The sequence below is a fragment of the Notothenia rossii genome (assembly GCF_949606895.1).
Source record: "Notothenia rossii genome assembly, chromosome: 6".
Lineage (NCBI taxonomy): Eukaryota > Metazoa > Chordata > Actinopteri > Perciformes > Nototheniidae > Notothenia > Notothenia rossii.
The window spans coordinates 26,937,178-26,961,818 of NC_136909.1; the positions used below are offsets into that span (position 1 = coordinate 26,937,178).

The 24,641-nt window shown below is 40.4% G+C and overlaps 1 protein-coding gene across 2 annotated transcripts in view; it reads right to left on the reverse strand.

The window, feature by feature from the left end:
* Positions 1–22,312, reverse strand: part of gak (cyclin G associated kinase) — a 29,338-nt gene extending 7,026 nt beyond the window's left edge. For both annotated transcript variants that reach the window (XM_079687161.1, XM_079687160.1), the window contains exons 1-22: positions 21,950–22,312; positions 18,029–18,090; positions 17,013–17,072; positions 15,867–15,981; positions 15,032–15,174; positions 14,676–14,801; positions 13,058–13,147; positions 12,512–12,647; positions 11,616–11,728; positions 9,622–9,700; positions 8,350–8,467; positions 3,949–3,998; positions 3,576–3,724; positions 2,914–3,036; positions 2,665–2,798; positions 2,378–2,572; positions 2,169–2,286; positions 1,648–1,727; positions 1,294–1,487; positions 949–1,110; positions 529–695; positions 184–436 (exon numbers count right to left, since the gene is read on the reverse strand). In XM_079687161.1, the coding sequence (XP_079543287.1) occupies positions 184–436; positions 529–695; positions 949–1,110; positions 1,294–1,487; positions 1,648–1,727; positions 2,169–2,286; positions 2,378–2,572; positions 2,665–2,798; positions 2,914–3,036; positions 3,576–3,724; positions 3,949–3,998; positions 8,350–8,467; positions 9,622–9,700; positions 11,616–11,728; positions 12,512–12,647; positions 13,058–13,147; positions 14,676–14,801; positions 15,032–15,174; positions 15,867–15,981; positions 17,013–17,072; positions 18,029–18,090; positions 21,950–22,091 (2,809 nt within the window). In that variant the 5' untranslated portion in view covers positions 22,092–22,312. The remainder of the gene's footprint in view (positions 1–183; positions 437–528; positions 696–948; positions 1,111–1,293; positions 1,488–1,647; positions 1,728–2,168; positions 2,287–2,377; positions 2,573–2,664; positions 2,799–2,913; positions 3,037–3,575; positions 3,725–3,948; positions 3,999–8,349; positions 8,468–9,621; positions 9,701–11,615; positions 11,729–12,511; positions 12,648–13,057; positions 13,148–14,675; positions 14,802–15,031; positions 15,175–15,866; positions 15,982–17,012; positions 17,073–18,028; positions 18,091–21,949) is intronic.
* Between the last annotated feature and the right edge of the window lie 2,329 nt (positions 22,313–24,641).

A 24,641-nucleotide genomic window follows, 5' to 3' on the forward strand; every position in this document is an offset into this window, starting at 1 on the left:
TAAACTGTGTGAAACACCCTCTCTTGTATATAAGCAAGAGAAGGACACTGTTCTGGGAACTAGTTGTATCATATGCTCTGCATGTGATGACTACTTCCATTCTTGGAGGGATAATAAATACATGTATCCTGATATTGAAGCTCAAGCCGGTGACGACTATTTTTCTAACACCTCCACCCTTACATTTAGAGTCTGATGTGTTCTCACTGGCTGGCCCGCTGAAGAACAAGTCTTCCTGCACTGCTGCTGTCTGACCAGCAGGGGGCGCAAACAGGTCGTTGAGGAGGTCACTGTTACTGGATGCTGCTTTCATTCCCCCCTGGACTCCTGGAGGAGGAGCAGAGGAGGAGGTGGAGGACATGGAGGGGCCAGAGTTCAAACCCAAGAGGTCAGCTGTGTCATCAATGGTAGGTTCTTGGGCTGCAGGAGGGGAGCTCTGGGGGGAGGAAAGGACACAAAGACAGAAATGAATGAGATGTTTGTAGAAATTACGCATTTGGGCTGTACTTCATAGCAGTCATGCTGTACCTGGAAGTCAGCATCAAACAGAGGTTCACTGGGGTCCCGTGACAGAGGCTCCCCCCCAGGGGCAGAGTAAGAGTAGGACTCTCCTTCTGACTGATCACTCAGGTCCTCCTCCTCATTCATGTACCCCCCTCCTTGAATGTCTGAGGCATCCTGATGGCCACCCACATCTACAAATACAAGAAGAGGGTCAAATATTAGGTGGGACAGTCTTTGAGAGGTTAAGAGGTCAGGGAATGTTTTATGTTTTAAATCCAGTGTGAGAAAATTAGGGCAGGACACAAAAAATAGCACTGTCTCCTTATTCAGAATAGATGATAATAGTTAGAGTACCAGAGAAAAAGGGGAACACGTAGGTCATTTTGCCAATGTTCACAAGATAAAAATATATATGCAATTATGACGAGAGCAAAAGCACATTACCTTCCCAATCCAGTGTCTGGAAGAAGTTGTTGGCATTGCTATCGGTGCTGGCAGGAGATTCTACTTCTGTTGGGTTTATGCCTTCTGGACTCTGAGCCGGCTGTGGCGACTCGGAGTCATAAAAAGCAGAAGAGCCGGGCTGACGAGGCAGCTCAGGCTTACCTGTGAGGATTACAATGTAATGGTTAGGTTACATGTGAATTACAAAAAGAACATACTTTGGAGAAAAACAGAAGGATGTCTGATATCAAAGTGAACTGAGAAGCCGATGGATAAAGGAAATGTAAAAAGAAAACTAACAATCCTAATCCAAAAGCCCTTTTCGTGTAAAGCAATGCCACTTACCAAATTTGCTGAGGATCTCCTGCTGCTCATCTCGAGAGGAAAACAGGATTTTGGGGTTCAGGCCCTTGGTCTGAAAGCCCTCCCAGGGAGGGGTCTTGGCGCTGGGTCTGTCTCTGGGTTCCACCTCGACGTCCAAATTGACCTGGAACAAGTCTGGGTACTTTTCCTGGATATCACAGGCATCCAGGTCATACCTGCCAGGTGAAAAGGTAGTTTGGAAACAGGAAGTTATGAGAAGAGGTAAATAAAAAATGAAAGAGTTGATAATATTGTTCAACAAGACATGTGAAGCTTGAACTACAAGGATCTTGTTTAGTAAAAAAAGTACAGCATCTCTCAAACTGTTGTACATACTTGTTAAATTTGACAGTGGTTGCGTTTCTGGGGACAAAGCCTGTGTGGAACTGGATCTGAAACATCTTCATGGATGCCAACTGAAACACAAATATTAGAGAGTTTAAACTTAGTTTTTTGTGAAGAATGTGCAGTGATGCATTTTAAAAAAGGCAAAAAGATTTTTCTAAAAACCAAAGTATAATCCCTCTTCACCATTACATATGACCCTCTATAAATGTGTGGCTGCATTGACCCTGGGTTAGGGAAGTTTATAGGCGTCAACATATTGTATATAATGTGGCAGGGTGCCTACAGTACGCATCCAGGTGGAAGCTAGGCAAATGCTGGACACAGTGCTGACAAATACACATTTAGCACGGGGAAATGGCAAGTGGACCAAAGTTGTTACTAAATGACCTGCTGGTGAGCACCCCGTTCATCCTCCCAGGGAGGAAGGGGCAACTTTGAAAGTTGTGTTTACAAAGTGCAACTTACAAATCATACTCCACTTGCATTTACGCTTGTCGTTGTGCATGTACCTTGGCTTGTAGACGTCCTCCTAGCGTAGATCTAGCATGGTAGATCACCACCAGTACGTCTCCTTGGACTGTCACATTGAGGGGAATCTCCGCTTTCCCATCCTCCATCCTGAAATCCCTGGAAAGAGCAAAAATATCACAGATGTCAAAAATAATGGAAATGATTTACTCCTCTTAGAAAGTATTATTCTGTTAGTGAATGGACTTACTTCATCTTGTCGTACTCCTGCGATGTGGTGAGGACTCTCTCGTCTCCAACATAGACTTCGCAGAAGGGCCTGCAGCCGTTTCGCTGCTTGTTGAACAGCGGCATTGGTGTCATGACGATGGAGTGAATGGTTATGGGCTTGCTGTGAGGGACAATGGGCTCCTCTGCCATCATGTCACACATATACTCAATATACCTGCAACGATCAAAGGCAAAATCAGGATCCTGTGCTTTAAGCTTAAAAAGGAATAACTTGGGTTCTAGTGGGGATCTCTGCCATGACTCTACCTCTTGTGTGAGGGTGCTATGCCGGGGGGGCAGCGCTTCATCGAGAACATGTAGACGGCCGCCTCAGCTGTGGTGAAAAGGCGACAGAAACACAGGAAGGAGCAGACTGCCACTGCTGATGCTGCCCTGCCGTCCTACAGAAACAAAGATGGGGATGACATTTAAATGTATTTAAGCTGCCCTTACCGTGTATTTACATCTGAGTATGCACATCTTAATCGTTGGACATCTTAACTCATCTCAACTTACCAGGCAGTGTACTATACAGATGTTCCTCTGGTCTTGTTTGAGCCATAGATGCATGTTCTTACACACACTGTAGAGACTGCGCAGGTTGGGGGCACGGCGCACCTGCCAGTTACACTCTGAAACCTACACACACAGATAAAGACACACACACAAAACAAAATGTAAACAAGGGCAAATACGGCAAATAAAAACCTCTATATTAGAGTGCCAAAAAGACGACACAACTACTGACACTGTGACTGTTAAGAGTAAACAAGTAAGCATTAGGGGTGGGGGAAATAATCAATACAGCATAGTATTGCGATACTTTGCCTGGCGATATTGTATCAATACACGGAAGCCAAGTATCGATATTCTATTATATAAACTATTCATATTGCAAATCAAAATGAAAGTTTTTGGCAACAATTGCTTTTTCAATTCACTAGCTGGGGCTGAGCCTTTTCTTGTGTGGTCATGGCCCTGGGTGAAGTCAGTGGGATTGGCAGGAAGTTAGTCAAAACAAAGATATAAATATACGCAATATATCGAATCGCAATACCTTGCGATTACCTAATAATACCTAATATCTTGGCTTAAGTATCGCGATAGTATTGTAACGTGGGGAGCCTGGTGATTCCCACCGCTAGTAAGCATCTATTGGCATGTATACACAAACGTACCCTGTTGTGGAACCGAGAAGGCCGGTATGATCGTTTGGAGAGGTTGTAGACAGCATAGTGGCCAGCATGACGGGAATCCAGGAACAGACGGACGTCCTCGATGTTGTTTTTTATCGCCGACTCTACCCCCTCTGCTGGGAAGGACATGACTACAAAGAGAAATATGTGTAACCAATAAATCAAAGGTTTATCCCCTTCATCAAAATGTTAAAGAGAAGCTAAGATATTACCTGACATGGCTTTTATTCGAGCCATATCTGAATGAAATAACCTCTAAAATCATGTACATCATGTAATATAGAATAATGTCTAGATGACATAGCAGGGGATTAAAGAAGGTACAAGTAGGTTTTATAGAGGGTCAAATTCATACCTGCTATTCTGGAGGTGATGTAGGAAATATCAAGGTCCCCTTTGGCATAGCTGGAAGAGAAATTACAAGTGCACTAATGAAAAGAGTACGTGTACAAAATGGTCGGGAGGAAAGTTATCTACAAGAAATAAAGTGAACTAATATCCACCACACTGCAGAAATAAAACCACTAATAAACAGCTTGGTACACAAACTCTCTCAGAAACAAGGAAGTGCTGTATTCACTTATATACAATTGATAAATAACAAGAGCCACAATGTTGCAGGGTGGAGATGGTCCTATGTGATGCCTTAAAGAGCATCTCTGCAAGGCCTACCACATAATAAATACAATAAAAATTAAAAATAACCCAGTTTATCTGTCCTTTATGTAGATTATATGCATCTGGCAGTTGCATGAGAATATGCTGAAGAGGACCAATACTGCCGATATCTCCTTTTGTTTTACTATTATTGGTAGTTAATTGACGAATAAATTAGGCTACAGTTGGTTTTACAGCAAATTAAATCATAGTCGTACGACAAAAGCAAAAACAAAATGCAACATGATTCCCACCAAATATTAAAATTGAGCATAAGCAAAATAAATTAATCTACAGTATACGAGCTGATGACACTCAATGACATGGTATCAGGACAGACATGAGATGCTGGTTAGGACACACCTATAGCTGAAAAATGGTGATTTAGTAAGCAGTGAGTTATATTAAAACATCTAAACTACCATACTCTCGTTCTTTCAAACAACCATTCATATACGCAAATATTGAAACATCCTACGGTGCTTTTGAGTACATAGATCAACTAAATACAAAACGATCCACATTTTCAGTCGACTTAAGCACTCAAAAGCCATGTGTGGCGAGTGCATGAAAAGATAGCAATTGATCAGAGACATAAAAGCAGGTAGCTTAAAAGTAATAAAATCATGTGCACATTTATGGATACACATTTCAGCTGACAGTCATTTCAAAATGGTTAAGATACAAAGCTCAAAGTAATCAATAAACTGTAGCAACAGTTTTTGAAGTAATAGATTATTGATGAAATGGGAAGTAATGGTTCAAAAGTAAGCTAGAGTTCGCCAAGTTAGCCAAAGTAACTGATTAATGGTTTGATTAGATAGCTCAAGCTAATGGAAAACAATTGAAAATTGTTAACTAAAATGAAAGATAAATGGTGCCCATAGTTGACTAATGTAATATTTATTTGAAATAAATGGAGGAGTCAGGGAATGTTACTTAAATGTAGCTAAAAGGGCTAGGCTATACCAAGTAGGGCTGTTCAATTAATCATATTTTAAATCGCAATTACGATTATGGCTTGCAACGATTACGAAAACAACGTAATCGAAATAAAACGATTATTCTTTTATTATTACTTTTTTTTTTTTTTTTTAAATAAAATCATTTTTGTATTGGTTTTTCAGTTGAATTATACTTAAAGTAAAAGTAATCAACTGTTAAAAACATACTGTTCAAATTTATTTTCTCCAATAAATTGATGCTTTCAAAGTAAATGGATAATCGTTTTTAATAATCGTGATATCAATTATTGACCCAAATAATCGAGATTATGATTTTTACCATAATTGAGCAGCCCTAATACCAAGGGCTGCTTATTTTAGGTCATGATGCCTCCCTCGCTACAGCACCAGCGCTTTGATTTGTTTCCTGTGATTGACTGGCCCATTCTTTCCCTGTACCATGCACAGGGAATATGGTTTGCTTGTTTTCTCATTCACTGATATCATTTTCTAACCATATGACCATTCCATTCACCCCCAAATGATTCTCACCTGTCCATTCACATCAGGCGTTGCATTCCTTCAATTATCTATTATTGAATGTGTTATGTTAGAATCAGCAAGCTGCGATGGCAGACACGGCACAGCAAAAAGGCTTAGTAAGGATTTATTCTTTCCTCTAAATCAAACACACACTACGGGAGCACACAGAGCAACGCATGAGTTGACGCATTTCACCGACCCATATTTACCTTGGGTTGCTAGGTGATGGACACATAGTGGGACCATGAGGGATTGGGACAGAGAAAAGAAACAAAACAAAAATAAACAAAACGACCAAACAAATGGAACAAACCGATGGTGGAATAACCAAATTAAACATCAAACTTTGATGGATATGGATAAAGAGGCTATTAAAAGGAACACTTTGCTTATTCTCAACATTTGCTGCATTACTCCAAATTTTAACTGACTTATGCCAGAGGTTACTGAAAAAAAAGAAAAAAAAGAGATGAGATACGTAAGGTTGGTTTCTTTCTGGTACTTTCTCAACTGCAAAAGGTTCCTTTTAAAAATGGAAATGTGGGGGTAGGGTAGGTATGAACGCTTCCATAAACAATTTGCAGGTGTTCAATGATCTACATTTACTTTAGGTTGATGCAGCAAGGATGAGACATGATAACTGATAATGGACAAACAGTATAGTTTAGAAAACTGTTGGAGCAAGCTAATAAAAACGAGTGTATCCTTAAAGTACACTAAATATACTGTAAATGATCAGCAGATGTTTTCACATCGTCTTATGCATAAATTATAAACAAAGAAAACCTAATGGTGGAGCTGTAACCACTTAATAAGTAATAAGTATACTTACAGTGGGGCAAAAAAATATTTGGTCTTTGTGCAAGTTCTCCCACTTAAAAAGATGAGAGAGGCCTGTAATTTTCATCCTAGGTATACCTCAACTATGAGAGACAAAATGAGAAAAAAAAAAATCCAGAAAATCAGATTGTTTGATTTTTAAAGACTTTATTTGCAAATTATGGTGGAAAATAATTATTTGGTCACCTACAAACAAACAAGATTTCTGGCTCTCACAGACCTGTAACTTCTTCTTTCAGAGCCTCCTCTGTCCTCCACTTGTTAACTGTATTAATGGCACCTGTTTGAACTCGTTATCAGTATAAAAGACACCTGTCCACAACCTCAAACAGTCACACTCCAAACTCCACTATGGCCAAGACCAAAGAGCTGTCAAAGGACACCAGAAACAAAATTGTAGACCTGCACCAGGCTGGGAAGACTGAATCTGCAATAGGTAAGCAGCTTGGTGTGAAGAAATCAACTGTGGGAGCAATTATTAGAAAATGGAAGACATACAAGACCACTGATAATCTCCCTCCATCTGGGGCTCCACGCAAGATCTCACCCCGTGGGGTCAAAATGATCACAAAAACGGTGAGCAAAAATCCCAGAACCACACGGGGGGACCTAGCTAATGACCTGCAGAGAGCTGGGACCAAAGTAACAAAGGCTACCATCAGTAACACACTACGCCGCCAGGGACTCAAATCCTGCAGTGCCAGATGTGTCCCCCTGCTTAAGCCAGTACATGTCCAAGCCCGTCTGAAGTTTGCTAGAGAGCATTTAGATGATCCAGAAGAGGATTGGGAGAATGTCATATGGTCAGATGAAACCAAAATAGAACTTTTTGGTAAAAAGTCAACTAGACGTGTTTGGAGGAGAAAGAATGCTGAGTTGCATCCAAAGAACACCATACCTACTGTGAAACATGGGGGTGGAAACATCATGCTTTGGGGCTGTTTTTCTGCAAAGGGACCAGGACGACTGATCCGTGTAAAGGAAAGAATGAATGGGGCCATGTATCGTGAGATTTTGAGTGACAACCTCCTTCCATCAGCAAGGGCATTGAAGATGAACCGTGGCTGGGTCTTTCAGCATGACAATGATCCCAAACACACCGCCTGGGCAACGAAGGAGTGGCTTCGTAAGAAGCATTTCAAGGTCCTGGAGTGGCCTAGCCAGTCTCCAGATCTCAACCCCATAGAAAATCTTTGGAGGGAGTTGAAAGTCTGTGTTGCCCAGCGACAGCCCCAAAACATCACTGCTCTAGAGGAGATCTTCATGGAGGAATGGACCAAAATACCAGCAACAGTGTGTGAAAACCTTGTGAAGACTTACAGAAAACGTTTGACCTTTGTCATTGCCAACAAAGGGTATATAACAAAGTATTAAGATGAACTTTTGTTATTGACCAAATACTTATTTTCCACCATAATTTGCAAATAAATTCTTTAAAAATGTAATTTTCTGGATTTTGTTTTCTCATTTTGTCTCTCATAGTTGAGGTATACCTAGGATGAAAATTACAGGCCTCTCTCATCTTTTTAAGTGGGAGAACTTGCACAATTGGTGGCTGACTAAATACTTTTTTGCCCCACTGTATGTGCAAGGATTATTCAGTCAACTCCACAGGTTAACGAACATAATGTCAATCATGAGTTCAGCAACACATTATCGCCCCAAAAAGTATAAAGCCTGTTTTGTAAAGATTTGGTTAAAAACTGAAAATGAAATATGAATAAATAAAACATTGATTTTTAGAAACGGGTATACAGGTGGGTGCACCTTACCTTGCTACTGACTGGATGACCTTAGAGGAGGTGTCCTTGATGTTGGTCAGGAAGCGCTCGGTTCCTCCCTTTAAGATGTCAAAGAGGCCGCTGCCCGCCTGGTCAGGATCGTATATGCCTAAAGGCATCATGGGGGGGAAAGAGAGAATTCTGAACACAATAGATTTGCAGATGTGTCAAAGCACTGACAGTGAGCTCATTGAGGTCGCAGTTTAACCAACAATGACAAAAACATTGTGTATAATTGGACGTTTAAAATCTTTAAATTGTTATCACCGAATGGACTTAAATATTTTAGCAAAGCCAAGCTATAAATAACGTAAAATAAATATATATGTGGGTACAATGTATCAATTCCCACACTCATGATACACGTCTTTTTTAGGTCAAAAGGATGTTTGTTTTACTGCAAATGCATTGTTTGTGAATGCATTGGATGAAATCTGTTGCCGTCAGCTGGGTGAAGCTGTGGGATGTTGATGTACAACAACAGGCAAATGACTCAGCTTGAGTCATTTATAGCCCAAGTCTGACAGTATGCAGGAAGACTGAAGCCGCTCCTCAGGAGGAAGGGCAACATATTGACAGATGGGTGAATCCCCTTAATAGCAGCCTGCACAGGTGTGGCTGTGTGTTTGGAAACACCCATTATGCTCATTTATAGAAAATATACAGATAAATAACAGAAATATCACGTTCTGGTTAAGTACTTTTGTTTGATGATCCTGATTTCAAATAGCCATAAAATAAGAGTGTTCCATTCCCAGAGCGTGCATACTTTCAGATTTTTTCTTCGGACATACTGTAAGATGTGAAATCGCAGTCATATGGCAAAAATGATTCTATAAATAAATTAACCAAAGGAGGAGGATATTGTTATTGTTGGCTGGTCATAAGGGAACTATAACATTACTTATAACTATGTATAACTCTTAACGATATAGGTTTGTTATCTGTGTTTGTAAGAACAGTGTACATGGCTAATTATAAACAAGAGGTTTAGTTAATTTACCTGAGAGGTAGAAAAAAGAGGACAGCTCTATGAATGATTATTTGAATTGAAAATGTTGTTATTTTGCCAGATTATTAAAGTGCATCATATCATATGTTTGGATAAATTGTCCTTCAGCAAATCAATGATTTGTTACATTGTGCTTTTTAGAAACATGATCAGATAGTTTTCAAATTCGCCCTCATTACTTCAACTGTTACAACTTTAAACGAACATAACCCTGAGTACAGTATATTATAGTCATCAAAACAAACCCTCACCTGCATTGTTGTGGACGTTCTGGATCTGCATGGGCGGCTGGGCTCCGTTGTTTCCAAAGCCTCCGTTCTGCTCCAGCAGCTGCAGACATTCATAGCCGTCAAACAACGGACGCCAACAATAGTACGCACTCATCATTGTCAAAAGTTAGTCAAACAAAATGAGGTGCAAAAAACTGGCAACCTACAATTTTGCCTAAGATGTTCCAAACTGATGCAAAAACATGTCATCAACACCAAATGCCAAAGTACATTTTAGCAAAGGTAAAAATAGTCCTTGATAGAAAAACAGAGTCAGGTGACCTCAAATAGAGGAACAGAAAAAGAGACTCAATAGAGTGTAAAGCAACAGGTCTTTTCTCCAAACAAAAAAAATCCCGGTTTCAAAAGAATCCCAAAAAGGTAACACAATCATAAACACATAGTTTGTATCAGACATGCAAAGTGAAATATGTTTTGGATGAGAACTGGAGGGTCTAAGACTGCGTTGAGACAGTCAGATAGCCTCTGCGTCTCTCTTCCCCTCAGGGGTGTCTCTGTCTTTCCCTCTCACTATTTCACTTCCATCTGTGCTTCTTCCTTCAAAAGTGTTCTGCTCTCCTTCCTCTCTGCTCCATCTCAGTCTGCCTCTTTTTATGCGTGTGCCGAGAAGCAGCAAAGATGAGGAGGAGGAGGAGGAGGAGGAGGAGGAGAAGGTGGAGGATTATAATCTTCTTATCTCCAACAGGGAAACCCCCTTTAAACCCGGATCAGATCAGCAAACACAAGATCTGCCTTCCCTCTGCCACATTCACCAGCAGACATATTAGGATTCAGTTTGGTATGAAATTGGTTGCAATACAAAATAATTTAAGATTAATCATTAGTTTTTAGCAATGGCACAATATTAGAATAAGAAGGAAAAAACTAGTGTCTGCAGTACTGAAAGACAGGAACATTAGTTTTTTTATTTATACTTATCATAGGATACATTCACTGGCTCAGCTGTAGAATCGGTAGAGTGCACATTAGGAGGTTGTAGGAATAAAGAGGACTTCCTGTAAACCTTATGACATTGAATTGAGCTTTTCATACACTTAAATCGCAGTGGATGCAGATTTGGTGATAAGTACCAGGATTTGTGTTAAGAGGCGTTAGAGGCTTCTTAGTTTCTGATGACCAGCAGAGTAAAATGTTTTGCTGTTCCCAAGCCTTGGTTCAAATGTTAAAATCTGATGATAATGAATCAGCTAGTTTGGGTGATAGATAAAATAAAATACAAAAACAGATTTCTGCCTTAACAGTTAAGCTTCCAACTTGAAATGTGCTTTACTACTGAAGTGTTGGAATGTTTTTATTTCAGTTTGACCCATTTTCCACCTCTCTGTCTCTTTGGGCCATGCCAGCTGGGAAGAGAGGAGCCTGGGAAAGAGAATACACACTCCTCTGAGCCTGTGTGTGTGTGTGTGTGTGTGTGTGTGTGTGTGTGTGTGTGTGTGTGTGTGTGTGTGTGTGTGTGTGTGTGTGTGTGTGTGTGTGCGTGCGTGTGTGTGTGTGCGTGTGAGACTGAGTAAGTGTAACCACAACACCAACTTGAACGCTGACAATTGTGCGTTGGGTTGGCCCATCAATAGCCTCTTCTCAGGCTGGCGGACAGAGAGGATATGCCCCCATTTCTCGGCCAATAAACTTGTTTACTCTAAAATGCACTTGGTTGTCACCTACTGAAAACTGAAGTAGAAGCCACTGTAGACAGTTTGAGACAAGGAAAACAAATGCATTTTAGGAATCATTGGAAACTGCCTGGATATTTGAAATGATTTGTAAATGTTAGACCTAAAGACCATAACATCAAAGAAGGGGTTGGAAAAGTACCACCAACAGTGACAGGGTATAAACTAGAGATAGCCTGACTACGAGAGACAGAGTTTTGCTGTTGCATCACTTATGGAGCCTGATGCTGCAGTATTATTTTGTATTATAAAAACGGCACAGAACACAACCATGCGCACCCCTACCTCTGTAATGGGGGACTTGGGGTTGACGTTTCGCGCTGCAGCTATCTCCTGGAGCTGGTTGACCAGCTCTGTGATGGACAGGCGCTCCTCTGGGTTCACCTTCAACATGGAACCTGGAGGAGGAGGAGAGGGGGAGAAGGGGGAGGGGGAGAGTGAAACATAAATTACAGTTAAATATCTGAAGAGATCCAACAATGAGGATGACAAAAAGATGCAGAGGCATAAAGAAAGCAAGGCCCTGAGCAGTTATATCCTTTACATGTTTGATGAAAACATGTAATACTGACATCCAGTCAATATAACAGATTTAAGAATTGAGTAAATAATCCAGATAATATTAAATGGTCACAGACTTCACTTGTTTGTTTGCGTAAAGAAATAAATTCAACAAAATGTAATTCGACTGACTTATTTTTTTATTTATTAAAAAATACTGTTATTATTTTAGGCTTAATGATTGTGTGATGAAAGTCTGATATTGCCCAAATGACCATTTTAATTGTATGATTAATTAAAAACATTAATCATATGCACAGCAATCAAAATGAATAATCAAAATGATAAAAATGTACTATTTAAATATAGAGGTTATATGTTGTGCATTTGTTTGTGCCACTATTTGCAGGTTTACATTTTCCAGCAGGTGGCGCTGTTTAACTTGATTAGATTAGCTAATGATACTGCCATTATTTTACATGTCATGGCATATCTCTTTATGCTGAGTCAAATGAACGTTATGTTTAAAAGGTGCAATTCTAAACACATTTCTCTGGTAAAAGGTGACAGTCCTTTTGACATGCGGTAACTTTGATCTGAAGGCAAAAAGTGTAGAGGGAAATAGCTAGATGGAAGAATAACTGACAGGCAGAAACTAGCAAACACAAAGAAGTACATACGTATGAGGTTGTGATACACAGTGTACTTGACGTCGTTCTGAGGGATGGAGTATTTCCCGTTGACGATTTGCAGCTTGGCTCCCTCCTCGAACGGGTGCTGCTTAAAACACAACAGGTAGAGGATGCACCCTAGGGCCTGTAGAGGAGAGTGAGAATGATAAAACAAGAATAAACTCTCAAGCCAACGTTTTTATTGCACAGAAAAAATAAAGTCATAAAACTGTCACGAGAAAGTCATTTACACAAATCAATGTCAGAAGACTAATTCACTTTAGTAGGAAGGATGTCTGTTGACCCTACCTAAAAAGATTCAACAGGCTCTGTAGAACTCTTTCTGTTGTGTGACTAAAATATCAAGGTTTTTTTTTTTTTTACACTTTCACCTAATAACTACCAATTAGAAAATGTGATGTTCTGATCTTAGCTCATCTTGCCTTCAGGCACAATCTCTCCTCTAAAGCTCTGCTGGAGCAAGGGTAACATATTAACTACAAATGGTCTTGGATTAGCTGTGACATGGGGGAAAGAAAAGGAAAAAGCTCTGACCCAGATGTCCTGCTTGTCATTGATGGGGAAGTTGGAGTAGAGATCGATCATCTCTGGCGTTCGGTACGCTGGAGTGGTGTTCCTTGTGATCTACAAACAAATAGAAAAATAAACAAACAAACACCTTTTCCACTACCATGGGTCTTTTAATAGACCCAAGTATCAGGCTTGTTTGGTGAATCTTTAAATGATGTTCATGTATGCCACTTTTTTAGAGAACCTTGGGACTTAATTCTTCTTCTTTTTTTGAAATTAAAACAACAGTTATTTGTTCCCACACGCTGGGCATGCTTTTGAGAAAGACATTATTTGAACTCAAATAAACACATGCCCGCCTCAGATATTCCATCCTAAAATGGAGCCTGAAAACTGGTGCCAGATTGACGTGCAGCTTATTACATTTAGAAACCAGGATCCCTGGGGTCCTGCATACTGAGGTCATCTGTGTCAAAGCTCCTGTGTGTCGTGTGATTACGGTATAAATATAATCATGGTTGATCTGTGCTTCCTGGACCTTGAGCTGTTAATTAAATCAAACGTTTCTGGTTTTAGTTCGACACCATGACGCCAGTATTGTCACTGATCCTTTTTTGCACTATTTGTATTGGTTGTATCTGTGTTATGTCCTTTATACATACATGTTGCATTGTTGGAGGAGCCTGGGAATTCAGCTTTTCATTGCCATATCTACACTGTAGCTACTGTAGCATATGACAATAAAGCCTTGAACCTTGAAACGTCTGTATGTGTTTTTCCCAATTCAATTAAAGAAATAATTGAATGGCTGATGGCTCCCACAGGATTGTTGACATCCTCGTAGATTCATCTTATTATTATAGACACATGCATTTCCAAACATTTGGTCTACCTATGTTGTAAAATATATTATGTCTTCGATTTACACACTGCATCTATTGCACGTCTGTCCGTCCTGGGAGAGGGATCCCTCCTCTGTTGCTCTCCCTGAGGTTTCTCCTATTTCCCCTTTAAACTGTGGGTTTTTCTTTGGAAGGTTTTCCTTGTACGATGTGAGGGTCTAAGGACAGAGGGTGTCGTATTGTCATACTGATATTCTGTACAAACTGTGAAGTCCACTGAGACAAATGTAACATTTGTGATATTGGGCTATATAAATAAATATTGATTGATTGATTGAAATAACTCTTTTAGGGAAATTTAGAGTATTTATTATGCAGTCTAAGAAAACTGGCAGTTCCTTTTGTCTTAAAAAAAATGACGAATTAAAATAGTGGCTCAAATAGAATACTTATGTAGTGTGAGACTTCATTCTGGAGACATGCATTACAAAACACATTTTATTTTATTTTAAATTGATTACATTTTCTTTTTTTATTAAAAACAAATATACTAGAAGTATCAGAGTTTGAGCAAATTGATACAGCAACACATCTTGACCATTGTGACAACAACTTCTGCTATGTCTTGCGATATGTTTAAAGAGATATGAAATGACCTATTATGTGAGAGGATGTACTGTATGTAAAAACTGTATTATATAGATTATTGAGAGAGTGTGTGTGTGTGTGTGTGTGTGTGTGTGTGTGTGTGTGTGTGTGTGTGTGTGTGTGTGTGTGTGTGTGTGTGTGTGTGTGTGTACCTCGTCCTCCACCATGGACCTCTTCTGGGCCGACCAGCTGTAGTCGGGGTAATGAGACACTGTGGTGGCGCTGCCAAAGTCACACAGCTTGATGGTGCCCTGGTTACTAATCAAGAGGTTCTCAATCTGCAACAAATCAAGTCAGCAGAGGGTTGGAATGTCCATTAGTACACATGTAATAAGCAATTAGTAATGTGGTAGTCACTTATTTATAGTACAAGTATTTTTTGTGCTTTAGATTGCAGTGGGATATGGTTCAATCTCAGTCATATGACAAAATGTAGCGGTCCATTAATTTCACTCAATCCTGTTGCTGCTGCATGTTATGGAAACCTCATCATTCACTCAGTACAAACCTTGAGGTCTCTGTGTGTGATGGGAGGCTTCTGTTTGTGCATGTGCTGCACGGCACGGCACGACTGGTAGAAGATCTTCAGCACAGTGTCACATGACATGGGAGCCCTCTGCTCCACCCGCTTTATAAAGTCTACCAGCTGACCTGAGGGGGGGGGGAGGATATAACACAGATACATGAATGAAGAGCCATACAGTAAGAACTCTCACTCCACAGATGCCTCTTTATCTCTGTGGATTTTAAATGTTTTAAATCATTTGGGAAATATGACACAGATAAAAGTATTAAATTATGTTGTAAAATATTATCAAATAATGAAGAAATGCACCAAATTCAGAAGGCTCACAGCCTGAGGGAAAGAGGTGCTCTGTAGTCTGGACGTACTTCAGCATATCTTCTGTATCTCGTGCCAGATGGCAGCAGGGGGACAGGCTGAGGCTGGGGTTAGCCCTTTAAATCTCCCTCGGACTCTTAACTGGCCCCTCTGCTCACAGAGTAGAGCAGGAAGTTGAAATATCGCTGACAGGAAATTGTTTCATCACGACTGCCTTTCGGTTAGAGCGACTTCTGACTAATCAGTAGAGATGCACTAGTTGCACATTTCTTGGCTAGTTACAATTTCAGTTTTTACCTTCCGATTCCAAATGTATTTCCTTTAACTAACTTATCTTTCATGAAAAACGTACTCTCAGTTGTATTTTTCTTGAAATAGCTGAGCGATCGGGATATCTCATTTGGTTTGATGAATGAATAAGTACTGTTGCAGTTGTAAAGCAGTAAACAAAGATAGAAGTAGAAAACAAAGTAGAAAGCAGTGAGACAATGTGTGCAGTTACCTTTACACAGCTCAGTGAGGATCAAGAACTCCGCCTGTCCAGTGTCCGACTCCTCCTTACTGATGGAGGCAGCGGAGCAGAACTGAACCATGTTGGGATGACCCGACAGCTTTTTCTACAGAGCCAGCAGGTCAAGGAGCGTACAGGTTAAACATTACTTTGGATTCTCAAATGCAAAATACTGAACAACTTCTGAAGATAGGAGCAGCGTCCACCTGTGGCTTGTTGAATCCAACAAACACTTTGGAGGGTGTTTTTAATATGATAAAAGTGACTTAGTGAGATGAATCATTATTGTGATCACTAACTTAATTATTCCAAGTCTGCCACCCACGGAGAGAGAGCCAAGCACAGACAGTAAAACAGTTCTGTAGCTTGCTGTTAACACAATGACAGCAGGAAGAGATTATGGTTGGGTGATAGGAAGAATTTACTGTTGGCTTCAGACTCTTATTCTGCCTCATCAGCAAGGGGCATTAAACATTATGCAAATAGTCAGGATCTGAATACACAATGTGGTAATGGTAAGAGGAACCCAATCCCCAATGTGCTATAACTCTTGAAACCACGCATTAAAAGTGATGTCCGAGCATTTCTAGCTGCTCGACAAAACAGTTACAGTTCAAATCTGTTACAGTTATGTCATTTAAAAAAAGAAAACCTCTACGAAATAAAACTTCTCCTGAAACATTACAATACAGTGGATGCTTCAGTGATTTGACATTTAGATGCAGAAACGTATGTTTAAATGATCTTGACAACCACTGAAAACCACATTTGTAAATAAAATCCTTCAAATGTATTTTCTGTCCTGCTCGTCACACCATCTAACACAAGAAACAGACTGGAGTGCTTCAGGAAAGATTCACAAAAGTAACTTAACAGTCTTCTTTGTCAAACCACAATGCTATTATGAAACTAAACACTGTAAATATGTATTAGTGCTAGCATTGAGCATTCTGACAATGTGTGGTGTTGCCTGTAAAATACAAATAATCCAATAATGACAGTTTACTACGCTGGACAAACATTCCACAATCTTGTAAATGAATGGGTTAGAGTTGCCTTTGTCACGCACTTTACAGAACACTGATCAGAAGAAAAGAACAAATATTTTCATCATGGTGTGGAAATGATTAAGGATACCATGAAGCAGACTTCCTGTATGATTTCCTTGTTCTTCTCTTCCTCGTTGGACAGCAGCCTCTGTAACAAAAGCACACAAACAGAGAACAGTGGTTTGTTGTTATTCTGCGACCAAGTGAGACATCATCTTTTAAAGAGAGACGGCAAACATGACTGTCCCTACATATACAATCAATAAACCGCCTACAAAAGGTATTTGCTTTGAACATGAGAGAAGACTGGTGTTTGCCAAGTCAAACAGGATAACCGATCGACTGCTCCTGCTGATTATGTGGAGTGTGGAGTTCAATGGCCACTTACACAAGCAAGCAAGCAGAACCTGAACATGGCCATAACGTATCACATTGCTTTCCTCAATCATGTAGTTATTATTTTTTTGTCCTGCATTAAAAATGTTGACAGGCAATTGCTGAACGTAAACACAAAACAAACAGCATCTTGACCTTTCAGCAGCATTACACAGAAGAGAATATACTCAGTTGATAAATGCACGAGTACACAATAAACATGGACAGAATATTAAAACATGAAGCAGATGGTCCCAACAAAATCCAAACTGTTCCATAATTCATTCATTCTTTCTTTATTTTGTTCGTTCTTCAACTTAGTTAAGGGTATGTCTATTGAGCAATATTATCAACAACATACATTGAGAAGTAGTATCTTAATTTATAGTTAGCATATCATAGTATCTTAATGTATTTGTACTGTTTTACTGTAAAAGGTAATGTCCAGTTGGATGTTTAAGTCCAGTCATAAAGGTAACACGGAACATACACATAAGCAGTCTTAGCACTGATTGATATTTACTACAACTAGGTATTATTCACTGCATACAATGTATTTGAGAATAAGAATGTTTATGTGGACAGAGTCCAATGTATCATTATTCGCCATTGCCATTCCTTGTACAAGTGAGTGAATGAATGAAAGAAAGAACACGCACAAACAGAGAGTGGCTCCACATGTATCAAGCAGCAGGTAGAATGTCCTCAGTGAGTCCACTTGTGTCTTACCTTGAGGGCATAGTCTTTCCCACTGCTCATGTCCTGGGCTTCATACACAAAGGCAAATCCACCTGAGAAAAAACAGAGAGCACCCAGGTTGTTATTTTATTTAATTGTAATTACATTTATGTGAATAGCACATGCACTCTTGAGCTCCGAAATTATGCATAATCGTCAATTGTTCAGCGCAGGAAGAGCTGTAATACATTTTTGCAGTTTTTGTAATTTGCTCTGATTGTTGTACGTGCAATCGGCTTAATTGATGACTGGCTGTTTGGTTCAAAAGTAGTACTATTCATTGAAACAAAGGCTTCACACTTGGTATATTTGTACATGTCACTGCTCTGTCACTTTGTTTTCAACTTCAATTTCCCAGCGCTGATTTTTTAAACCATGCTTTACATGCACTCTTAGACGTTAATGCCTGCAGGCTGCCAAGTGTAACCACAGTCTTATCTGCTGGCCACTGAGCAGCAACATTGGAGAAAAGGGGGATTAGGTGCCTTGCTCAAGAACAACACAATCTCACTCCTCAAAGCGTTGGGCCACTGCTAATCTCTTGCTGAATATACGCCCATTAACTGAGGGTGTAGCTTAAAAACCTGAACTGGTGTCAATGTGGGCAACGCTGCAGTAATAATAAAATATATGGGAGGTAAGAGACATAGTTTTTAATAGAACAGCAGCACATTGCTCTAATTACAACATATTTGATGAACAATCAGTTCCTCTGAAAGCCAAGTTAATTAAAATGGGCCATTGCCAGTGTAGTTTCAATTTATTTTTCTGATAACTCAAAATGTTATATTAATTTAAAAGCCACTGTGGCAAGTGGACAAGAATCTTTCATTTCCTAACTTCAAGTGGGTCCATCTTTGTATTCCCATGTATTAAGCAGTCCAAACAAAGAAGAAGATATTTATTCATCCGTTACAGGGAAATGTATTTCCCCACTCTGTTGTGTTTACACACATTACACACACAGGGGAAGATATACATGCATAAACACAAACAACATGCAGATAGGAGAGGTGGCAGAGCAGAGAGGCTGCCAGGTACCCGGCGCCAAGGGAGCAGTTTCGAGGTTAGGTGCCTTGCTCAAGGCCAAGGGCACCTCGGCAGTGGCCTTCGAGGTGAACTGGCACCTCTCCAGCTACCAGCTCACTCCATCTTTTTTTTTTGGTCCGATCGGGACGTGAACCTTCGGTTCCAAGACCAAGTCCCGACAGCCACTGCCGCCAGGGGTAGGTTACCATAGTGATGAGTAAATCAACAACCAGCCTTGCTTTGCTCCGTGAGATCTTGAATGATCACACTCAGGATCCTAATCTTTAAACCTTTTTTGCTCAGGAGAAGTAGTCCTAATTGTTTTAACCTCACCAGGGATTCATAGCAACCACCCTATGGTCACTGACACTTATGACTTAAGCATGAAAGGAAAACACTGGATTTATTGCATTTGAGTCCATGCCCTACGCTTAAAACACACACTTTACCTTTGTACACAAAGCAACAATTGGCTATCAAAAAACACAATTTACTGTCCATTACAGCAACATTAATGTGCCATGCTTTGCAGTGAGGATTCACAGACGCCCCTTTTGGGGATCACATGGCTTCCTCTGTCTTTCTCTGCCAAAAGGGCTGAAATCTGAAATGCTCCATTTTCTTTGTTCTAATTACGAATGAGGGTATCTCCATCACACCAGAATTGATTAAATCTTGCTATGACAATACCTTTGTGGTGTAGGAAAATGATTAGAGGAATAGATAGTAAGGAATGAAGCACAGTATTTCCACTCTGGTTCTTAATAAAGAGACGTGTCTACAGTTTCACCTGCTCAGATGAGGGCATGAAGGCCAAATGGAGGGCTAAAGGCCACTGATCTCAAACAAACTGTTCATTCAGGTGGATATATTCATTGAGAGAATTCAAAAGAATGAGCTCAAACAAGATGACAACCACCACTTGTGTGATGACTTTTTGCAACAAGCAACACATCAATTGACAGACAAGCTAGTAATGGCCCTAAGAAAATAGGATGAGCTTGTTATAGGCATCCATTGTATTCTCTCTCTAAAGATCTGGTTGAGGAAACACAACAGAGACACCTTTCAAAGAGCAGAAAGGGAGACTGTCATGGCTAATCACAACACCTTGAATATACTTTTGATCAGATGATGCTGAAACAGGCAACAATTTTAAGTCATTATTTTATCAAGCAAAAATGGAAAGCATTAATTGTGGCTTCTTAATTGAGAATATATTTCAGTTTAATATCCTTGTAAGTTCAGTTTAGGGATCGGCAATTCACACAAGATACTGACAATTTAAAGACTTTTAAAAATCAACTTGTTGATTGTTTTTGCAGCCCAGTTAGTTTTATTTTTCTCCAGATATACCTTTATGTTTTTATTAGCATATGCATAACTATATATTAAAGAAAACATTGTTTTCTACATACAGTATATCCATTTAAAATGCTGTAGGGACTGAATACCTATGAGTCAGAGGGTTGCACAAAGAGGACATGGAAGTGGGTCTGCCGGAGAAACACTGGTTTCCTTACACTTAGGGTCCTGAAGCAATCTGTCAGAATTAGTCAGCAAGTTAAAATGAACAGAGTTTGCACTTTTTAAAATGACACAACAAAGAGACTTGCTGTTATTTTCTATGCAAACTTTGTTGTTGCAGTTCTTCCACCGACTACATGATGCGACTAGTCAACAGTTAGTATAAGGGAATCATTTAGACTTTTTAAGAGTTGTTAAAGGCACATTTAAATTAGAGATGGCTCATTTTGGTTATGTTTTTTGGCAGGTTTGTGTTGAATTACATAATAATTAATAAACTTAACAACATGGATTGCTTCAACTCTGACCTAATGGTTTGACCATGCTGAAAACTGTTGACACTGGACAATGCCTTACTTATTTATGGAACTAACTCAGTACATGTTAAACAGATTTTCTGTGAAATGCATTCCTGGTTAGATCATTTACAGTTTGCATTTACATTTGATTAAACAAGTTTGTTTTTACATTGTACACCCAACATAAAGGTCTACATTCCACAATGACAGTCAGCTCTACCTCTATGCAAGGAACTCAAGATGCATGATAGTGTAGTAAGAATGTCGTGCAACTTCACAATGAGAGCAAGAATCCCTGTTCCCTGCCAGAAGGGAAGGAACCTGATCTCTGGGTTACACGTGCCCTGTAACCAGAGTTGTTGCAGACAAACAAATACAGGTTGATTCTAAAGATTCAAACTCAGACACCTAATTGTGATCTAATGTTGCAGTAATAGTGGACCCATATCATTTAGCAGAATAGGATGATGGGACAAAGTTAAAGAACACATTTTCACAAAAAGTACATGCACTCAGCCATTATCTCCCTTAGAGGAATCCAGCAGAGCTCTGCAGAAGTATTTGCACTGTTTCAAAAAGCAAGATATTTGGTAATAACATTGGCATCATTTCTATTTTTACTTAATATCTTTCTACTATACTATGTTCTTTCTTGTGGGTTAAAATGTCTTTTAGCCAAGGAAGATGACACGGTTTGGGCTCTGTAGCAATATGTGGGTTGGGAGTTGGTTGACAAGTAAAATGCAGCTATGCTGTTGCTGCAGATCATGATTTGAAGCCCAACGGAGATACAGCTACGTTTACGCACCATGTAACCTGAAACTTCAGGTTTTCTATGTATCACAATCTTGAAATGTAGTAATGCTTTTAGAACGATCGAAGCCACATTATCAACTGGTGTTTACATGGTGACTCATAGCTCTGCAGGTGCAAACGCTATTGTCATTGACTACCAGTAGAAATATGTCACTGCTAGCCTGTTAGCTCGTTCAGCTACTTAGCATGCCTAGCAGCGACCGACGTTATCAACATTTCTCATTGTCTCACACCGTCTCACCTTCAGCGATCACCCTCTTGATCCTCAGCTTCATGTCACCGAGCTCAACGACCTGTCCCACGAAGTCATTCTGGTCCCGGCCTGCAAGTCCGGACGATCCGGGCCCGGCTAGGAAATCCAGTGCTGACTGGAACAGGGACATTTTATCCAGCGCCCTGCTTCAGACTCACAGAGGCCGGCTTAAGGGGGGGAGATCCGCTGTGTAGATGCCGGCAGACTCAGCAGAAAACTCCACGGCTGTTTGTTCTGTTATTAAGGCTTATAATCAGGTGATATTATTCTATCACTGGAAGCGAACATCCTCTTCCTGCTGCTAGGCTGAAGAGGCCGCCACCGTCGCCAGCGCTGACTTCCGTGAAGGATGATGACGTCAGGACACGATTAAATCATGTGATGTACCCATGGATGTACCATGGGATTTACCCATGGATGTACCATAGAGAAAAACGTCCAATACAAAAAGTTCGAATGACATTTTGGGGAGTCTCAAATGTAAACATTTTATAAAAATGTTTTAGCAGAATGTTTTGTTGTGTTAGGTGTTGCAGGTGGGTATGGTATCACCTGTGCAAGTCTGCATTGTTAGACAATATTGTTTTGTATTGGCTATTGTTTTTATTATTTGTATTTATTATGGTGTCAAACTTACAATATTCCTCTTAACACAGAAGAAAAGTTTTAATTTCAAGTCTTATCCACAGACTCAAATCAAATCAAGTTTTATATAGCACAACAAAGATTTTTAGTCGAGCCAAAGTGCTGTGCATGCAATAAAAACACTTCACTGCGATAGCAAACAGAAGACAATCAATTACAACAGCAAATGCAAAAATCAAACGCAGGCAAATGTCAGGAGTCGTACTCCGCTCTGACTAGAAGGCCAGGGAGAATAAGTGAGTCTTCTTTAGTGCAGATAAAAAAAAAACTATAGGTTACTTAGGTAACCCCAGTTCTCAGAGTAACATGAAGTGAGATGTCTCACTATGGGATGCGCCTCAACGCGTATGCAAACAGAAGCATCAATCTCATTACGCCAATCCTGATTGGCTGGTGATCTTGACGTCTACGTCAGGGAATCCACCCACCCTATAAGTAGCTTGCACTACGACGCAGCGTCATTCAAAATAAGCACCTCTACTCGCTTCGCCTTAGCAAGAAGGGCCGTCTGGTGAGACATCTCACTTCATGTTACTCTGAGAACTGGGGTTACGTAAGTAACCTATAGTTCTCATTCATAACACTCCGTTCGATGTCTCACTATGGGATATTGAATCTCCCGTATTGCTAGACATGCTTATCTCGAAAATCACCAAAACAACCAGAACTTAACAGGTAGAACCCTGTCTCAACACGGGGCCCAGCACTGCGCGGGCCACACTTGGAGCAGAGACATCTAGCCTGTAAAAGCGGACAAAAGTGAGCGGTGAGGACCAGCTCGCTGCTGCACAAATGTCTTGGATGGAAACACCCTTGAACAAAGCCCAGGATGTAGCCAGTCCACGAGTAGAATGAGCACGCAGGCCCGTTGGTGCCTGCAAACCCTGACTCGTATAAACCAGAGCAATCGCTTCCACAATCCAGTGGGAGAACCGTTGCCTGGTAACGGGCTTGCCCTTCTGAAGGTTAGCCCAGGATATAAAGAGTTGGTCATTGCAACGAAACTCTTTTGACCTGTCCATATAGATGCGTAAAGCACGAACTGGACACAGCAAATTCGGCCGCTGTTCCTCAGAGGAACACAGCGGCGGAGGAAATGCCACAATGTCAATGGGGGTACATGAGCCAACCACCTTAGGTATAAAGGCAGGGTTGGGCTTCAGCAACACTCTCGTTTGCCCCGGGGCAAACTGAGTGCATGAAGGATGTACAGAGAGCGCATGAATGTCACTGACTCGCTTGGCAGATGCCAGAGCCAGTAACAGCACTGTCTTCAGTGACAGGTGTTTCATGTCAGCTTCTTCCAGGGGTTCAAATGGAGGTCGAGTGAGCCCATCTAAAACCACTGCCAAGTCCCATAAGGGCACCAGTGACCTGGAAACAGGGAGGAGCCTGCAAGCCCCTTTCATAAAACGGCAGACCAAGGGATGTTGGCTAGCCGTCTTTCCCTCAAAGCCCACATGGCATGCAGCAATAGCAGCCAGGTACACTTTGATCGTAGAGAAAGCTCTGTGTTTATCAATCAGGTCCTGTAGAAATGATCAAATCACCCCGACGGGACATTGAAAAGAGATGTGTCCTTTTTGAAGGCACCACTCCTCAAACACTTTCCACTTACAGTCATAGAGAGGCCTGGTGGAGGAAGCTCTTGCACTCTGAATAGTGTTTATCACCTTTGCGAGATGTCGCAAAGGGGTTTTGCGAGATATCTCGCAAAACTTTTCAATTTATTTTTTGTTCAAAACATTTTTTTTCTTCTTCTCCATGTCCCCTAGGGGGCTCCGTAGCAAACAAATCATTTGTGTAATCATGTAAACTATAAGTATTTTTTCTTTATTTTAACATTTCTCGTTTGCGCTCCCTCATTTTTTGTTTGAGATTTTGACACAAACATCCCAGGTGGGCGGGACTTTCAGGGGTGTGTCCCCATTGGCTACTCAGTTTTTGTTTTTGTTTGCAACTTATAGTTTTATTTTTGAAATGTATTTGATTTTGCTTGACTCAGTTTTTTTCTTTTAAACTCATAGTTTTGCTT